At 34.3% G+C, this 20,792-nt stretch overlaps 1 protein-coding gene across 1 annotated transcript in view; it reads left to right on the top strand.

Moving 5' to 3' along the window:
• Nucleotides 1-1,137: 1,137 nt before the first annotated feature.
• The window catches only part of LOC149807111 (pancreatic lipase-related protein 2-like), a 43,984-nt gene continuing 24,329 nt past the window's right edge, over nucleotides 1,138-20,792 (top strand). The window contains exons 1-4 of the mRNA XM_089962142.1: nucleotides 1,138-1,294; nucleotides 10,165-10,487; nucleotides 11,455-11,683; nucleotides 12,525-12,644. Of these exons, the coding sequence (XP_089818268.1) occupies nucleotides 1,258-1,294; nucleotides 10,165-10,487; nucleotides 11,455-11,683; nucleotides 12,525-12,644 (709 nt within the window). The 5' untranslated portion in view covers nucleotides 1,138-1,257. The remainder of the gene's footprint in view (nucleotides 1,295-10,164; nucleotides 10,488-11,454; nucleotides 11,684-12,524; nucleotides 12,645-20,792) is intronic.

The raw sequence follows: 20,792 nt of genomic DNA, 5'->3' as shown, positions 1-20,792 counted from the left end.
AGATGCTTTGGGTTGCTCCAGCGGGGGTAGGGTGGGACGTGTGCACTACAGGGGCGTCACCGTCGATAAGTGTGGCTTGTGACCCTGTCCATAGCAGAGAAAAGATTATTTTATGTTTTTGGGGTTCAGATGGCCTGGTCTAGTCAGACCCTAACTGGCTAAAACATATATTAAAGACACGAAACGCTTTACATAATTAATATTCAAAATCGAATGTCTCGACCCATTTAATTACTGCCATCAAGATAAGTACGTGATATTCCTCGTTTATTGCTTTGTATTCAGTTTGGTATGTATATTCTTGTCCAGTTTCTGCAAGAATCAGTACTCTCTCTCTCTCTCTCTTTCTCTCTCTCAATCTCTCTCTCTCTCTCTCTCTCTCTCTCTCTCACACACACACACACACACACACACACACATAAAATATCCTGAATTATGTATGCTTACATAACAATGTATGAAATCATATTAATTTCGTGCCGCTACCCATGAAAATGTAGTATTGACTGAAGAGAAATGGCTTACTCTAAATTGTGAGAACTTGTAGTCCGACCCATTTATCAACATTTATCGTACTAAAATATGTTTAAACAAGGAATGATTAATGGAACAGCCCACGGACTTATTTGGCTTTTGGACGATCAAAATAAGTAATGGAGTGAAAACAACATGAGGACTAATATTGACACAAATGCTGGCTTGAAAGTCTTTCTTCCTCTCGTTTGGTTTGTATACCTATCAGACAGTGATATAATCTTCGGTTAAAAAAATACCTAACTGAAAAAACTAAATAAATATTTGTTTGTTTTGAAAAATATTTTAAGCCCTATGATTTACATGTTGAATAGCATTAGACTATATACGGTAGCTGCGAAGAAGGTATAATTTAAAAAAGATTTCCCAAATTCCAATTACTTTAAGTATCCATCTTATCAGCAGAAAGTTCCAAGGTAAAACAAAAATAACGTTTTTATTCTCTGACATATTACCGTATGTACCATTATTTTCGTATTATTACTCACTTCTATCCACAGATTCACTGCTCTTGGATGAAAATATGGTATCTTCATGACGAAATACAATTGGTACATTGACAACATTATTGGTCAATAAAGGTCTTGAATTTCAAGACATCGGAGATGGAAGCAGAGGTGGCTCCTGTAAATACAGCTCTACGATAATACCTCAACTTACTTATCTTCCATTACTTGAGGCTTTGCTTTGTGCGGGGTGTCTACAGTGTACGTCTTACAGAGGATGATGGATCAGTACATTCTACTAACGCTTAGTGTCTGTAAGTATGATTTTCGATATGCTATCTCCACTTTTAGACAATTGCCATTTCAATTACTGTTTAGTACTGTCTCTATTTGAGCTTACACATAACATGTTCTAATTATACCTTCCGAGTTATATATACTCTTTAATTCCCGAAAATTTTATTTTTATGGCAATGCTTTTGGATTCGAACTTACTATTCGCAAAGTGCCACACATTATTTCGTGAGACTGATTGTTTGTAAGGACATGGTGTTATGTGAGCTTGTGATTTCTTTTTTAGACAAAGTTTTTGTATTGACATCACCTTTTTAACAAGATAATAAAGATATGTAATATGATAATACAAATATCTAGAAAGTGCGCTGACAGAAGAGTTTGATCGTATTCATTCATTCATTCATTCATTCATTCATTCATTCATTCATTCTCTTAATATTTGGTAAACAAAACATGGGAACTTTGCGATCAGGGTTTAATTATTTTTGCATTGCATTCAAAATTATAGAACTAGGATAAGCTTTAAGTTCTGAAAATTTACACAAATATCCCTCTTGTACATAGAGATACTTACTATAATAAGAAGACGATTGCGTACATAATGTACAGTATCCAAAATATAATATATGTAAAATATGTGAAAGTACAAAGAAATGAACGAATGCATCATTGTTATTTGAATTGTCTTTATATAAACCAACGGGGAAATGGTACCAAATTTCACAATATTACATGCACCTTCCTCACCACCACCCCAACACACACACACACACACACACAAACACACACACTCCCCCCTCTCTCTCTCTCTCTCTTTCTCTCTCTCTCTCACACACACACACACACATGAACAAGTTATAAGAGGGAATATCTTAAACCTGGATACATTTTTGATTTAATATGTATCCATTACAAAGTAGTGAAAAGGAATGAACATAGCATCAGATAAAATAAAATGAAAGATGTATGTTGTAGCCTTTGCAGCACATCAGCACATTAGAGGCTTTATGGTCCTAACTAAATACACGGAATAGCGTTTTACGGCACAACAGCACATTTTTGGCTATATGGTCCTAACTTAAGGTGTATTATCTCTATGGCCCTAACCAAAAGTATAGAGAAGTGTTTTACGGCACATCAGTACAGTAGTGGTAATATGGTCCTAACTAAAGGTATCTAGCAGCGTTCTAAGGCACATCAACGCAATAGTGCCCATGCGGTCCTAGCTAAATGTATCTAGTAGTTCTAAGGCACATCAACGCAATAGTGCCCATGCGGTCCTAGCTAAAGATATAGTTCTAAAAATGTAAATTGAAATGCGTACAAGTTTAGGAAGATAAACCCTTCCAAATAAATGTAAACATGGAGTACAAGATAACACAAAACATAGAGATATTAAAATTCTTTAAAATTTATACAATATTAAAGATAATGGCAACATAGGGATGCTGGATGATGTATGCTAGATTAAATCTTGTAAATATGTTGCTTTAAAAATACTTTAAGATAATTGTAATTTTTTGAGGAAATTCGGTCAGAATATTTAGTGATTTTAGAAGTAGGATACCATTTGGAAGCTTATCTTTATTGATAGCCTGTTTTCTATTAATGGTTCTGGAATGTAAACGGTATCTTGCATTTGGAACCATACAGCACCACTCAGAGGATTGCATTACAGTCAGTGAGAACACTGGGCCTGTGCTTCCACCTCAAAGAATGTCTAGGAATATCACACAGGATCATGTGCATGTATGTTTTCAAGTTTTAAGTATAAAGTCCGCCACACAATGTACGTAAAGATAGAGACCGTTGCTTCTTTGAAAGATACTTTCGCCTCTCTTCGGAACTACACATCAAAAAGAAAAAAAAATAAGAAAATGAAAATGTTGATTTCGTATGCATTATATTATTTTCGCAACATGTATCAATAAGGCAAAAAAAGAAATACACAAGGGCTTTGGCATCGAGATCATTTCCTATCAATTTAAAGGGTTATATTGATGAAATAAATAAAATAAAATAGTTGAGATATTCCTGATTACCATACATGAAAAATCTAGAATCTTGAATTATTTTGCAATTGTTTCGTAAATCAATGAGAATGAAAAGAAATCTGTAAATTTAGCAACATCAGTAAAATAGGGAGCGAGACAAGGATATTTGGTTTGTCTGCTAATGTGCTTTCATATATATTTGTTTGTCTTCATATATGCCTGTTTGTTTTACTATTTACTAATTATTCTCTTAGGGCAGTCACTAAACATTCTGACTAGTTTCACCGTTAAATATATAGCAAATGACAGAAATACTTACGATACCGATTTAGCATGTATACGACAGTTGCAACAGGTTTTCAAAGATATAATTGTATGCTCGGGTTTTAGATTTACAACTGGCTGTATAAAAAGATTGTACAGTCCTCATCAAATTGATTTGACTTTTAAGTGATGATTGTATATCATAGATTATAAAGAAATGCGTGAAATAGATAGTTGGTTGTATTTACGGTTATGACTTAGAACGGTTCATGTTATTTCAGCGTCAGAATTGTATGCACTCATTTTGCCCTTAGGCCCTGCATTTTAAAATTTAAACGTTCCCACACATGAGCAGTTGACCGGTAATTTATTTAGTTTTTTAATGATTATAATATAAAATATAACTTGGTTCATCACAACATGAACAAATGCATACAACTGAGCAAATGACACGTATTTGATATTGCAACAAAAAATCAGTTGGAAGAATTTCAAAGATACAATATTATGTTCACCTTCAGATACAGATACGGCACTTTAAATTACTATCAACTTTTCAAAATGTTGTAAAGACTGGATTCAATTTAATAGTCATTAAATGATGTCAACTCCGATAATATAACACGAAAATTTTAAAACCAGAACAACAGGTCTATATTTGACAGTTGCCAACGTAGACCGGTTCAAATTATTTCACATTTGCTCTTATTTAGTCACCTCATTCTGCCGCTTAATTTAGAAATTATACTTTTCAAGAGTTGTACAGTCTACAGAAAATGTACAGCATTTTTATTTGATACAAATTATGATTTAATTTTATAAGCAATAACTAAATGCTAGAAAAAGACGAAGTGCAAATTAGTTGTTCAAAGTTAAGAAAAATATTCAAGCTTTAACAGGTGGGAACCAACAGTACTTATGAAAGCAATGGTCATGTAATGAACTAACTGGATGCCTATTGTTAATTTAGGTCTTAAACTATGCAACAGAAAAAAGTGAAACCAGCAATTTAAATTGTTACGACTCTCTGTTATTAAACTAATTATCCGAAAAGAGCGAAAACCAAAATTTTTTTGTAAACTTCAACAATTTATTTCCTTTGAATACAATGTGAAAATTTAAAAGGAACTTGCATTATTGTGAATGAAATCCCAAATTGCCCTAAATGTTCTGTCACTGGTACAAACGTATAGAGTAGTTTCGAATAAATTCTGGTAGAGAATGTGTTGATTTGCCTGTAGCCTTGATTAAGTAATCTAGAATGTCCTTGAATGGATTCAGAATACGTCTAAAAAGTAATTTAGTACAACTAATAACTTTGTAATTCCGACGAATAATTTAAACAAATCCTCTCAAATTAAATCTGATCACAACTGACAGGAAAAATTGTTTATGTTTAACAGTACCTTTATATCAAAAGCTAAGACACAATAAGGTAACCAGCTTGAGGGATATGTTCTCATCAAATTCATAAACAAGATCACTTCTAGAAACTTCACAGGTCAAAAGGTCACGTAAACACGTTGATCTAAAAGTAATAATTGTTTTGAAATATCATCTTCAATCATATATAAACATTAGCTATGTAATAAGTTGTTTACAAAAATTACCCTTACAATCTTTTATAGGTCCCCACATGACCTGTTATCTTAGTGTAACTTTCCATCAAATTGTTTAAAAAAATCATTTCTGGAATCTTAAGGCAGTGACATCTCGGGGGGGGGGGGTGCAAACTGGGTGACACCATCAGAGGGGGTTACACCAAAATGACTGTCTATAACACTGCTTAAGGTTGTATCTATTACTCAAAGCTAAGTTAACATATTTTTACCCAAACTTCTAACCTCAATCGTGGACAAAGTCAATGACACACTACATAATATATATATATATATATATATATATATATATATATATATATATATATATATATATATATATATATATATATATATATATATATATATATATATGTGTGTGTGTGTGTGTGTGTGTGTGTGTGTGTGTGTGTGTGTGTAAAATCAACATGCAACTTATTTTTCTGCAATATAAAGTGACAATTCAAGAGACACTAAACGGTTTTTGTGAGTTAAATTCCAAATAATCCTGAATGTCCTATCACAAATCTAAAATTAGAATGTTCCGAATGAATTCGAATGGTCTTAAATGTCTTGATATAACACTATGATGCAGTGCAGAGTGTCTTTGAATGATTTCACAATAATCCAAAATATGTGTAATAGTCCAGAATTTAATGAGGTGCATTGATCAAAAAGTGATTGGACACTTTAGTAACTCCAATAAAATATTTTAAAGAAATAATTTCTCTCGAATTATACCTGAATACAACTTTAAACTCTGATCTCTAATTGAATCCTACAGACTGACCTAAAACATAAATGAATTATGTGCTCATCGAATCCCTATTTATACACATTTTCAGTTGATCAAAGATGTGAACCATTCTAATGGAATATTCAAGTATAATTTTGAAAAAGACTGGGCCTAGAATGTTGCGAACTCAAATGCCTTGAAAGCATTCTATTTTAAACTTGCAGTTAGCCCTATAAACATCCTGTTTACATTATCTGAAATGCCACTTACAATCACGGACAAACGTTAAGCACACGATCAAATAACACTACTCAGAAGAGGTCTGCTCAAAGTATTCTGACCTATATAATAAAATTTCATAAGCAAATTCAGCCTAGCCTACCTAAAGAACTCATACTCAAAGAGGAAATGGAATTCGTCACCCAGTCATTATTCTGACATTTGGTACATTTTATTTCTTAGTATGAAATTGTTTGTGGGTTTAGCACCATTTTTCAGTGCATGATAAAACTTTAAGTGGCGGTCAGTACTTTTGGTTGAGGAAGAGCATAGGAAGACCCCAAAAACAAACCACAGCCCCACGGGAATCTACTAGCAATATTTCTCACATACCTACATTGTCCGAGCCACACAGAATCCACGCACACAGAGGTGAAATGTGAATTGTCTTTAAGGAGATCATCTTACAACACTCGTCCACCCAGGTCCCCTAATATGGAATTTTATTCCATAGATTCAACGGGTTTGAAGTCATAAATAAAAAGATACTATACGTAAAGGTGCATGACATTCTGCTAAGGGGCGAAGATTTAGTCTGATCCTTTTAGCGATTACTCTTTTAAAACATTCTAGTTACTTCTGAACCTGGTGAAGCAGTGCAAAGAAATTTATTAAAAAAAAAAAAAAAAAAAAAATCTCTAGCGTATTAGGAAATCAGAGTGAGATATATACGGTGCCCCGAAGACATATTTTAAACATCACGTTCAAGGCATAAATTCCATCTATATCTATGCATGACAGAGCTAACCGAACGCTAAATTGTTTGCTTTACTTATGCATCTTGCAGAGGAAATTTATGATATTCAAAGGCTGTATAAGTTAATCCAAAATACAGTATAGTTTCAGTTACACGGCCGAATCTTATCTTTTCTTAAACATTGTGCATATCAAAGGCCCGTAGTCTGTTGAATATTGATCTTATCAAAGACCTGTGGCCGATTATTTTTATTTAAAATTTGCGTGCAAGTAAGATATCCGATTTTACTTTCTTTAACAAATGTCCATATGTCTACTAAATAACTTCAGTGTTTACGCAGTAACATTACGTATCTGTCTGTTGAAATATACAAGTCTTCTTGTATATCGTGAACGAGACCAATATAGCCACATTTCTCTCTGTACATAATAAACCGAACAACTGTGAATCTACTTTTAACAGACAAAAAATTGATCCATTGACATTTAAGTCTGGTAGATTTCGCACAGCCGCACAGCTTTCGTACATCTACTATTTTCCATCAGTACTTTCTATAGTTTTTAAAATGTCCCAAGCATTCCTACTCTCCAACGCTTTTCGTATGTCTCAACTATTCCTACTCTCTATAGCTGTTCGTATGTCTAAAACATCCATATTCTCCATAGTTTTTCGTATGTCTCAAGCATCCCTACTCTTCAGTTTTTTGTATGTTTCAAGCATTCATACTCTCCATAGCTCTTGTATGTCTTAAGCATTCGTAATATCCAAAGCTTTTCGTATGTCTCAAGCATTTCTACTCTCTATTGATGTTCGTATGTCTCAAGCATTCTTACTCTCCATAGCTGTTCATATGTGTCAAGCATCTCTACACTCCATAGTTTTTCGTATGTTTAAAGCATTCCTACTGTTACGTGTTTAGTCTATTTCAAACAGTAACAAGAAAAGAGTGAAGACAACAGACTTTGTAAAATTTAGTAAATAATTTATTTCCCTAGAAAAACAAGTTAAAAATGAGAAAAATAACTTACGGTTTTATGAATCAAACCCAAAAATAATCCAAGAATAATCAAAGAATTAGAAAGCAGAAGTCCTAGTAATAAAATGTCCTAATGAAACTGAGTTCGAATCCTGATGAAATCCAAAATGGAACTCGATGACGTATCATGTGGACAGTGTCGTACTGGTGTGTCAAAATTTCTTTGTTGAATCACAGAAAATAATATTCTAGTGTTTGAATTCTGTGTAAATTTCGATAACTGTCCTTGTCCAAGAATTAATTTAGAGCATAAGTATTTCCAGGGAAAAATAATCTCTTGGAATCAAAATAATTTGAAGAAAACAAAATAATTAGTAAAAAAAACTGGTCACAACATAAAACACTTTAACCTCTCAAGTGTTAAGGCACTAATGACTATTCTTTCTCAAAACAGCAATAATAAATCTGGCTACAACGCAAAACAGATGCCAGGATGTGGGTCAATATTCTGGAAAAGACAGAATTTGTAACAATTGCTGCATGTTATTTGTCACGTACTCCAAGTATAACCTCGATATCACTTTATGAATCTTACTCTGGGAAAGAATTTTTAAAAAAAAGTTGTTTACTACAACCCTGACTGGTTCTGATTCAAGGTTAGGAATTAGGTCAGCATAAGATACATAGTTATTTTGTTTAAGTTGTTTACGTCAAAAAAAAATCAGTCAGAACTGAACTCTGTTCAAGTAAATAAAGTTACATTACAATAGCAAGTAATGGAGTATTAAAAAATTTTAAACTTACAAACAAACAATTAAATTAAATCAAATATACATAACACTACTCTCCATAACTCTTGTATGTCTGAAGCATTCCTACTCTCCATAGCTTTTCGTATGTCTCAAGCATCGCTAATCTCCATAGCTTTTCGAATGTCTGAAGTATTCCTGCTCTCCATAGCTCTTGTATGGCTTAAGCATTCCTACTCTCCAAAGCGTTTCGTATATCTCAAGCATCCCTGCTCTCCAAGGCTCTTGTATGTATTTAACATTCCTACTCTCCAAAGGTTTCCTTATGTCTCAAGCATCCCTGCTCTCCAAAGCTTTTGTATGTATTTAACATTCCTACTCTCCAAAGCGTTTTGTATATGTCAAGCATCCCTACTCTCCAAGGCTCTTGTATGTATTTAACATTCCTACTCTCCAAAGTTTTCCGTGTGTCTCAAGCATCCCTGCTCTCCAAAGCTTTTGTATGTATTTAACATTCCTACTCTCCAAAGTTTTCCGTATGTCTCAAGCATCCATGCTCTCCAAAGCTTTTGTATGTATTTAACATTCCTACTCTCCAAAGCTTTTCGTATGTCTCAAGCATCCGTGCTCTCCAAAGCTCTTGTATATCTGAAGCATTCCTACCCTTCATAGCTTTTCGTATGTCTCAAGCATCGCTACTCTCCAAAGCTTTTCGTATGTCTCATGCATCTCTGCTCTCCAAAGCTCTTGTATGTATTTAACATTCCTATTCTCCATAGCTTTTCGTATGTCTCAAGCATCCCTACTCTCTATAGCTTTTCGTATGTCTCAAGCATCCCTACTCTCCATAGCTTTTCGTATGTTTCAAGTATTCATACTCTTCTTAGCTTTTAGTATGTCTCAAGCATGCCTACTCTCCATAGCTTTTCGTATGTCTCAAGCATCCCTACTCTCCATAGCTTTTCGTATGTCTCAAGCATCCCTACTCTCCATAGCTTTTCGTATGTCTCAAGTATTCATAATATTCTTAGCTTTTAGTATGTCTCAAGCATTCCTACTCTCCATAGCTTTTCGTATGTCTCAAGCATCCCTACTTTCCATAGTGTTTCGTGTATTTCAAGCATTCATACTCTCCATACCTCTTGTATGTCTTAAGCATTCCTAATCTCCATTTTCCCCCTTTATCTCAAGCATCACTACTTTACATAGCTTTTAAACACCATTTTTTGAAACATGAAGCTATCGTGAAACTTCATGTAGTCATTAATGAGAAAGTTGTTACTTTCCGAATTATGCTTGACTCAGTTTTTTTTCTCCGAATGGTTTGATGAAGTATTTAAAATTTCTCTACCTGTACTGTACCACTTTTACCTAATACGCAGCATCATTTAGCTTAGGATACTGTTTGCAAGGTATGTGTTGAGTTTAATACGATAATTTTCAGTACTCACAGCCTTGTCATTTCAGGTTTATTTTAAGAAAGCTGGGATGGAACGCAAATTAACTCAGCTTCAGCAACCCTTTAATGCTAGATACATTATATGTGACAGCATTCTACATTTGACACTGAACTAATCCATACTTTTTGCTCTAGGCTTAGCGTCTCAGGGCTATGCTGTCTTCATAAGAATTGATGCTAACTCAATCTATCAACCGGATCTTGGTTGCACCTCAAACGATCCTCCTTTCAACAACACCAACGACCTGCCTGAACCACCTAGTGTAATTCGGACCAAGTTCCTCCTCTACACCCGCTCTAATCAGATCGAAGCTCAGATTCTGATGGCGGGCAACACGGAACGTCTCCGCTCATCCAACTTCATCGTAGCGAGACCCACCCGCTTCATCATTCATGGCTTCCTTCAACATGGTCAAGTTAAGTGGATCAAGGACATGACCGACGAATTTTTGAAAAAGGTATCATAACTCTTGTTTCGTGTCTTCCAGACATGAAAGACATATAACATTTATTCTGAATGTTTACAACACCATTATACATATATAAAAAATATAAAGTACAAAGTACAATCTGCCTTAAAGGTCAGCTTATTTTATCAATCATGTGTGAGAAATAGTTAAATTCTCTAGTTGCTTAAAGACAAATATGGTCATAGTACCCGGATTACAAGCTGGTAAAATTATTTTTCATACAGCAATCATTCACTTCAACTTCAGTAATTATTTTTCATACAGCTATCATTCACTTCAACTTCAGTAATGGATACCCTGTCCATAATATCACCATGGACTCGTGGAGGGGATGGTGGTATAGTAATATAGTGATAATGTATGTGCCAGTGGTGAACTGGACACTTTCCAAACTTGGTTTGCCAACAGGACTCTCTCTTATTTTCAGGACTACAATTTTCTAATAATTACGTAAACGTTTTAAATATATATCCTTTCACCAAATAAGAAGGCCATAGAGTTTAAGTAGGTATCATCGTTCAATGTGTCGTTTATGAAATAAGTCAGTTTATCGGCCACTTTAATTACAAGGTGTAGAAGTGAAATAGAACTCATGAATTGGCATTGCAGTTTCCCATCGATCACGAAAGCATAGTTGCCTTGCAAATATATTGCTTCATTCTATTTTGCATTCTTTAAGTATCATTCTCTTTACACAATGGACTCGTAAGAGGCACACTTGTGCCAGTTCACGGTTATTGACAATAGAGTTACATCCTCTTCGTCTTCTACCTATCTAACAGGTTTATGCTAATTCTTGACAAGAATTGTTTTCTTTCTCATAGAATATGGATTACCATTCAAAGTCAAAATGGACGGAAAAAAGCCAGCATTGACCAATGTGGAACATTTGGATTAACTGCATATATCTGCATACCTTAGACTTGTGTACATTAATTTATGCTTTACATTTAAGGAGGATTGCAACGTGATTGTAGTAGACTGGGGTGATGGGGCGTGGCTTCCTTATACCCAGGCTGTGGCAAATACACGAATAGTTGGAGCCGAGATAGCCTTATTGATCCACTCTCTGGCTCAGGGGGAGGAGACTCTGTTTCAAAGGATACATTTGATTGGTCACAGTTTAGGCGCTCACGTGGCGGGATATGTTGGTGAACGCATCCATGGTCTCGGAAGAATTACGGGTATCTCTATTTTCACTTTATGAATAATAATAAAACATTAGAACAACGTTATTGGCGGCCAAATTATAATAAAATGAGAGTCTTTTTCTATTAGTAAAGTAGGAGTATGATGGTGAAATATAATTATTGGTTCTCAAGAAAATAATATAGGACATACATAACAAGAAAGGGAAGAAAAAAGGCTCTCTTTTAAGTTTTATATCAGTATTCTGCGTGTGATTTTGTTTTAGTGCAACTTGTTCCAATGCACATTGTGGTTAATATTTAGTAACAGTAATCAGATTGCACTCTAGTAATGTAGATTCATGACCTCTGAGGCAGACTAGGGTCTGAATATTTGGATCAGCTAATTAAATGTCTATGAAAGCCCTCTAGTCAGAAGTAACGTATACATTTATTTTCATCTTTAACAAAATAATTGATGATTTTCAATGAATACATTTATTGTAATCAGTTACTAGAAAGGTTAATGGTTTTCAACGTATATACTCATTTTCATCATTTACTAAATAACAACTGATTTTAAAATTTATTAAACACGGAGGTGTCGTCTTTCTACAAAAACACGCAGCTATGACTGCTGTAAATGTCACAGTTTGTCATCCCCATATTTAACTGACTTTTCATAATACCAGCAATCACTGAATTAAAGTCAATGATCACACAAAATATTTTAACTTCTTTCCATACTGTAAAGTTATTATCCTCTGATTATTATTATTATTATTGTTATTATTATCATCAAGTGTTCTTTCCAGACTATATATATATATATATATAGAGAGAGAGAGAGAGAGAGAGAGAGAGAGAATAAAGTTTAGTTTCCTTTGTTTCAAATAAGGTCTGGATCCAGCGGCACCTAATTTTATTGACACAGACCCTTTGGTCAGGTTAGACCAAACTGATGCTGGTTTTGTGGATGTCATTCATACAGATGATTCGGAGTTTGATTACATATCAGGTATGCTTTGATTAATCCTTCCATCTATCCTCCCTGTCTGGGCTATAACTCTAATTTTTATTAACGTCTATCCTCTCTGTCTGGGCTTTAACTATAACCTCGTTGTCTGGGCTACAACTCTAATTTGTATACAAGTCTATCCTCCCTGTCTGGGATAGAACTCTAACTTTTATAAATGTCTATCCTCCCTGTCTGGGTTTTAACTCTATCCTCGATGTCTGAGCTACAACTCTAATTTTGTATACAAGTTCATCCTCCCTGTCTGGGATATAACTCTAACTTTTATATACGTCTAACCTCCCTGTCTGAGCTTTAACTCTAATTTTTATAAATGTCTATCCTTCCTGTTTGGGCTTTAACTCTATCCTCAATGTATAGGCTACAACTCTAATTTGTATACACGTCTATCCTACCTGTCTGGGCTTTAACTCTATCCTCAGTGTCTAGGCTATAATTCTAATTTCTATACACGTCTATCCTCCCTGTCTGGGCTTTAACTCAGTCCTCAATGTCTGGGCTACAGCTCTAATTTGTATACACGTCTATCCTCCCTATCTTGGTTTTTAACTCTATCCTCAGTGTCTAGGCTATAATTCTAATTTGTATACACGTCTATCCTCAATGTATGGGCTATAATTCTAATTTTAATATGCATCAATTCTCTCTTGAGGCCCCGGTTGACCGAATGGTCTAAGGTGCTCGCCTTTACAGATCACTCACAGTTCCCCTCTGTCCGCGCTGTTCGAGTCTCAGCCTAGGCCAACGTGGGAGTGTCAGAAAGCTTGCCTGTCTAGGCTATGTCTCTAATTTTACCACACGTCTATCCTCCCTGTCTGAGCTATGACTTAACTTTAATAGTGAGCTATTACTCTAAAATTTTAATACACGTCTATCCTCCCTGTCTGGGTTATAACTTTAATATTACTACACTTCCATTCTCCTTGTCTGGGTTATAACTCTAATATTACTACACGTCTATCCTCCCTGCCTGGGTTATAACTCTAATATTACTACACGTCTATCCTCCCTGTCTGGGCTATGACTCTAATATTACTACACGTCCATTCTCCCTGTCTGGGCTATGACTCTAATTTTAATAATGGCTATAACTCTATTTTTACCACACGTTTATCTTCCCTTTCTGGGCTATAACTCTGATATTGCTACACGTCTATCTTCCTTGTCCAGGGTATGACTCTCAATATAACATACGTATTGCTTGGGGTTTTGTTGTTGCTGTGGGGTTTTTTTTTTTTTAATCAGCTTGAACCGAGGGTGTCTCGTGGAAGGATTGTGTTCTGTAGCTACATTTGGTGCTAATTATTACAGCCCCGGGTTTAACGAACTATAATGAATTATTGCTTAAAATCTTATTAACGTTCTTATGAAAATATACTTTCTCAAACACGCAATGGTAAAAGCGGTTCTTGTTTGGAGGGTTCTGTGTAACGAATATTCATTACAGAGAGCAACATGATAAACTGCAAATTACCGACCTATCAATCAAAAATGGAAAGTAACGTTTGCAAGAAGACTGCTTCTATAACGGTGCTCTGCATACTTCGATGTTTATTAAGTAGTGCCCATTTGAACATACAGACCAGTCAGTAAATGATTCAACTGACAGTGTTAATTACAAAAGCCACTAAAACAGGGACTTTGCCTCATGTATGTCTGCAATATATGTTAACTTAATGACTCATTCCAAGCCAACAAACAGCTACTAGACTATTTAGACTACGAGTATGATGAGCGATGCTGGTTTTGGCTTGAATGCACCGAATACAATATATCGTCTTCTAGTAAACGGATAAACGTCATAATGTTCTTTGTGTTTGAAACTTAAACCACATTGTCCAGGCGTAATGCCAAAGGTTGCAAGTATATGCATCGTCAGCACAATATATATATATATATATATATATATATATATATATATATATATATATATATATATATATATATATATATATATATATATATATATATATATATATAAAAGTTTACCTACATTGTCTTTATAAACTGCGCCACAATGGTTTACATATAAACGTTGTAAATATGCATGAATGGTTGTGGGACACCCTGTACTCTGCTTGTTCGCCACCTGTCTGATCACAGGACTCCAGCTTCATCCTAATAGACAAGCAGCTGGGAGATATGGCGTAACTTTTGTTATAAGTATGGCATCAATGGTCACACGGATTTTAAAAGTTTACGAGTGACCTGACCTGAGCAGTCGTTCACACTGCATCTTGGCTAGCCAAGGTTTTGATATGCTACCATATCTATGTAGATATCTTTGTCTTGATAACCTTTATATCCTATGACTGCCGGAGAGTTCAAATATTCAGCAAGACTAGAACCTGGTCACCGGGCTTGGGTTTTGCTAAAAACTACTTAATTGCACATATACAAAATTTTGAACTGTAAAACTTATTGTATATAATTCTACTTAAATGAACATTTAAATTATGTTATGACAATACCAAATCATGTAAGAAATAATTAAAAATTCCTTAACTACGTTAACAAACTAGAAGAAACTAAATTGGGCCGGTGAAGAGACAGGACATAAACAAAAATATCCCAAAAACAAACTATGCACAGATTTTAAGGCCTGAACAATCAGGATTTGCATGGCTTTTTAAATGATATTAAGTCAAATTTAAACATCATCAATAAAAAATTAAACAGTTCACCAATTCGATTCTGTAAAAGCTCAATTTGATTTAAAGACCAGGTTTATAAAACGATCAGCTGAAACAGGAGAAAAAGACGATACAAAAATGTTACCATAGAACCAAAGCTATTGACAATTTAAAGAGAAGTGAAATGATTAATGACATTGAACGTTTGGTTAACATTTTGATACTACGTTTGAGATGGAAATAAGGGAAGGTACAAAATGGATGTTTGACATGATAGACGTTTGAGATGGAAATAAGGGAAAGTACAAAATGGATGTTTGACATGATAGACGTTTGATATGGAAATAAGGGAAAGTACAAAATGGATCTTTGACATGATAGACGTTTGATATGGAAATAAGGGAAAGTACAAAATGGATCTTTGACATGATAGACGTTTGATATGGAAATAAGGGAAAGTACAAAATGGATGTTTGACATGATAGACGTTTGATATGGAAATAAGGGAAAGTACAAAATGGATGTTTGACATGATAGACGTTTGATATGGAAATAAGGGAAAGTACAAAATGGATGTTTGACATGATAGACGTTTGAGATGGAAATAAGGGAAAGTACAAAATGGATGTCTGACATGATAGACGTTTGAGATGGAAATAAGGGAAAGTACAAAATGGATGTTTGACATGATAGACAGACGTTTGATATGGAAATAAGGGAAAGTACAAAATGGATGTTTGACATGATAGACGATTGATATGGAAATAAGGGAAAGTACAAAATGGATGTTTGACATGATAGATGTTTGATATGGAAATAAGGGAAAGTACAAAATGGATGTCTGACATGATAGACGATTGAGATGGAAATAAGGGAAAGTACAAAATGGATGTTTGACATGATAGACGTTTGATATGGAAATAAGGGAAAGTACAAAATGGATGTTTGACATGATAGACAGACGTTTGAGATGGAAATAAGGGAAAGTACAAAATGGATGTTTGACATGATAGACGTTTGATATGGAAATAAGGGAAAGTACAAAATGGATGTTTGACATGATAGACGTTTGAGATGGAAATAAGGGAAAGTACAAAATGGATGTTTGACATGATAGACGTTTAAGATGGAAATAAGGGAAAGTACAAAATGGATGTTTGACATGATAGACGTTTGATAATGAAAAAGGGAAAGAACAAAATGGATGTTTGACATGATAGACGTTTGACATGGAAATAAGGGAAAGTACAAAATGGATGTTTGACATGATAGACGATTGATATGGAAATAAGGGAAAGTACAAAATGGATGTTTAACATGATAGATGTTTAATATGGAAATAAGGGAAAGTACAAAATCGATGTCTGACATGATAGACGATTGAGATGGAAATAATGGAAAGTACAAAATGGATGTTTGACATGATAGACGTTTGATATGGAAATAAGGGAAAGTACAACATGGATGTTTGACATGATAGACAGACGTTTGACATGGAAATAAGGGAAAGTACAAAATGGATGTTTGACATGATAGACGTTTGAGATGGAAATAATGGAAAGTACAAAATGGATGTTTGACATGATAGACGTTTGATATGGAAATAAAGGAAAGTACAAAATGGATGTTTGACATGATAGACGTTTGATATGGAAAAAAGGGAAAGTGCAAAATGGATGTTTGACATGATAGACGTTTGATATGTAAATAAGGGAAAGTACATAATGGATGTTTGACATGATAGACGTTTGATATGGAAATAAAGGAAAGTACAACATGGATGTTTGACATGATAGACAGACGTTTGATATGGAAATAAGGGAAAGTACAAAATGGATGTTTGACATGATAGACGTTTGATATGGAAGAAAGGGAAAGAACAAAATGGATGTTTGACATGATAGACGTTTGAGATGGAAATAAGGGAAAGTACAAAATGGATGTTTGACATGATAGACGTTTGACATGGAAATAAGGGAAAGTACAAAATGGATGTTTGACATGATAGACGATTGATATGGAAATAAGGGAAAGTACAAAATGGATGTTTGACATGATAGATGTTTAATATGGAAATAAGGGAAAGTACAAAATGGATGTCTGACATGATAGACGATTGAGATGGAAATAATGGAAGGTACAAAATGGATGTTTGACATGATAGACAGACGTTTGACATGGAAATAAGGGAAAGTACAAAATGGATGTTTGACATGATAGACGTTTGAGATGGAAATAAGGGAAAGTACAAAATGATGTTTGACATGATAGACGTTTGATATGGAAATAAGGGAAAGTGCAAAATGGATGTTTGACATGATAGATGTTTGATATGGAAATAAGGGAAAGTACATAATGGATGTTTGACATGATAGACGTTTGATATGGAAATAAGGGAAAGTACAACATGGATGTTTGACATGATAGACAGACGTTTGATATGGAAATAAGGGAAAGTACAAAATGGATGTTTGACATGATAGACGTTTGATATGGAAAAAAGGGAAAGAACAAAATGGATGTTTGACATGATAGACGTTTGACATGGAAATAAGGGAAAGTACAACATGGATGGTTGACATGATAGACGATTGATATGGAAATAAGGGAAAGTACAAAATGGATGTTTGACATGATAGATGTTTGATATGGAAACAAGGGAAAGTACAAAATGGATGTTTGACATGATAGACGTTTGATATGGAAACAAGGGAAAGTACAAAATGGATGTTTGACATGATAGACATTTGATATGGAAATAAAGGAAAGTACAAAATGGATGTTTGACATGATAGACGTTTGATATGGAAATAAGGGAAAGTGCAAAATGGATGTTTGACATGATAGACGTTTGATATGGAAATAAGGGAAAGTACAAAATGGATGTTTGACATGATAGACGTTTGATATGGAAATAAAGGAAAGTACAAAATGGATGTTTGACATGATAGACGTTTGATATGGAAATAAGGGAAAGTGCAAAATGGATGTTTGACATGATAGATGTTTGACATGGAAATAAGGGAAAGTACAAAATGGATGTTTGACATGATAGACGATTGATATGGAAATAAGGGAAAGTACAAAATGGATGTTTGACATGATAGACGTTTGATATGGAAATAAGGGAAAGTACAAAATGGATCTTTGACATGATAGACGTTTGATATGGAAATAAGGGAAAGTACAAAATGGATGTTTGACATGATAGACGTTTGAGATGGAAATAAGGGAAAGTACAAAATGGATGTCTGACATGATAGACGTTTGAGATGGAAATAAGGGAAAGTACAAAATGGATGTTTGACATGATAGACAGACGTTTGATATGGAAATAAGGGAAAGTACAAAATGGATGTTTGACATGATAGACGATTGATATGGAAATAAGGGAAAGTACAAAATGGATGTTTGACATGATAGATGTTTGATATGGAAATAAGGGAAAGTACAAAATGGATGTCTGACATGATAGACGATTGAGATGGAAATAAGGGAAAGTACAAAATGGATGTTTGACATGATAGACGTTTGATATGGAAATAAGGGAAAGTACAACATGGATGTCTGACATGATAGACAGACGTTTGAGATGGAAATAAGGGAAAGTACAAAATGGATGTTTGACATGATAGACGTTTGATATGGAAATAAGGGAAAGTACAACATGGATGTTTGACATGATAGACGTTTGAGATGGAAATAAGGGAAAGTACAAAATGGATGTTTGACATGATAGACGTTTGAGATGGAAATAAGGGAAAGTACAAAATGGATGTTTGACATGATAGACGTTTGATAATGAAAAAGGGAAAGAACAAAATGGATGTTTGACATGATAGACGTTTGACATGGAAATAAGGGAAAGTACAAAATGGATGTTTGACATGATAGACGATTGATATGGAAATAAGGGAAAGTACAAAATGGATGTTTAACATGATAGATGTTTAATATGGAAATAAGGGAAAGTACAAAATCGATGTCTGACATGATAGACGATTGAGATGGAAATAATGGAAAGTACAAAATGGATGTTTGACATGATAGACGTTTGATATGGAAATAAGGGAAAGTACAACATGGATGTTTGACATGATAGACAGACGTTTGACATGGAAATAAGGGAAAGTACAAAATGGATGTTTGACATGATAGACGTTTGAGATGGAAATAATGGAAAGTACAAAATGGATGTTTGACATGATAGACGTTTGATATGGAAATAAAGGAAAGTACAAAATGGATGTTTGACATGATAGACGTTTGATATGGAAAAAAGGGAAAGTGCAAAATGGATGTTTGACATGATAGACGTTTGATATGTAAATAAGGGAAAGTACATAATGGATGTTTGACATGATAGACGTTTGATATGGAAATAAAGGAAAGTACAACATGGATGTTTGACATGATAGACAGACGTTTGATATGGAAATAAGGGAAAGTACAAAATGGATGTTTGACATGATAGACGTTTGACATGGAAATAAGGGAAAGTACAAAATGGATGTTTGACATGATAGACGATTGATATGGAAATAAGGGAAAGTACAAAATGGATGTTTGACATGATAGATGTTTAATATGGAAATAAGGGAAAGTACAAAATGGATGTCTGACATGATAGACGATTGAGATGGAAATAATGGAAGGTACAAAATGGATGTTTGACATGATAGACAGACGTTTGACATGGAAATAAGGGAAAGTACAAAATGGATGTTTGACATGATAGACGTTTGAGATGGAAATAAGGGAAAGTACAAAATGATGTTTGACATGATAGACGTTTGATATGGAAATAAGGGAAAGTGCAAAATGGATGTTTGACATGATAGATGTTTGATATGGAAATAAGGGAAAGTACATAATGGATGTTTGACATGATAGACGTTTGATATGGAAATAAGGGAAAGTACAACATGGATGTTTGACATGATAGACAGACGTTTGACATGGAAATAAGGGAAAGTACAAAATGGATGTTTGACATGATAGACGTTTGATATGGAAAAAAGGGAAAGAACAAAATGGATGTTTGACATGATAGACGTTTGACATGGAAATAAGGGAAAGTACAACATGGATGTTTGACATGATAGACGATTGATATGGAAATAAGGGAAAGTACAAAATGGATGTTTGACATGATAGATGTTTGATATGGAAATAAGGGAAAGTACAACATGGATGTTTGACATGATAGACAGACGTTTGAGATGGAAATAAGGGAAAGTACAAAATGGATGTTTGACATGATAGACGTTTGAGATGGAAATAAGGGAAAGTACAAAATGGATGTTTGACATGATAGACGTTTGATATGGAAATAAGGGAAAGTATAAAATGGATGTTTGACATGATAGACGTTTGATATGGAAACAAGGGAAAGTACAAAATGGATGTTTGACATGATAGACGTTTGATATGGAAATAAAGGAAAGTACAAAATGGATGTTTGACATGATAGACGTTTGATATGGAAATAAGGGAA

The sequence above is a fragment of the Sinohyriopsis cumingii genome, chromosome 1 (assembly GCF_028554795.1).
Source record: "Sinohyriopsis cumingii isolate HCF-2022 chromosome 1, ASM2855479v2, whole genome shotgun sequence".
In the NCBI taxonomy this organism is placed as follows: Eukaryota; Metazoa; Mollusca; class Bivalvia; order Unionida; family Unionidae; genus Sinohyriopsis; species Sinohyriopsis cumingii.
Note: the sequence above shows the minus strand (reverse complement) of the source record. Positions and strands in the feature narration are given on the sequence as shown.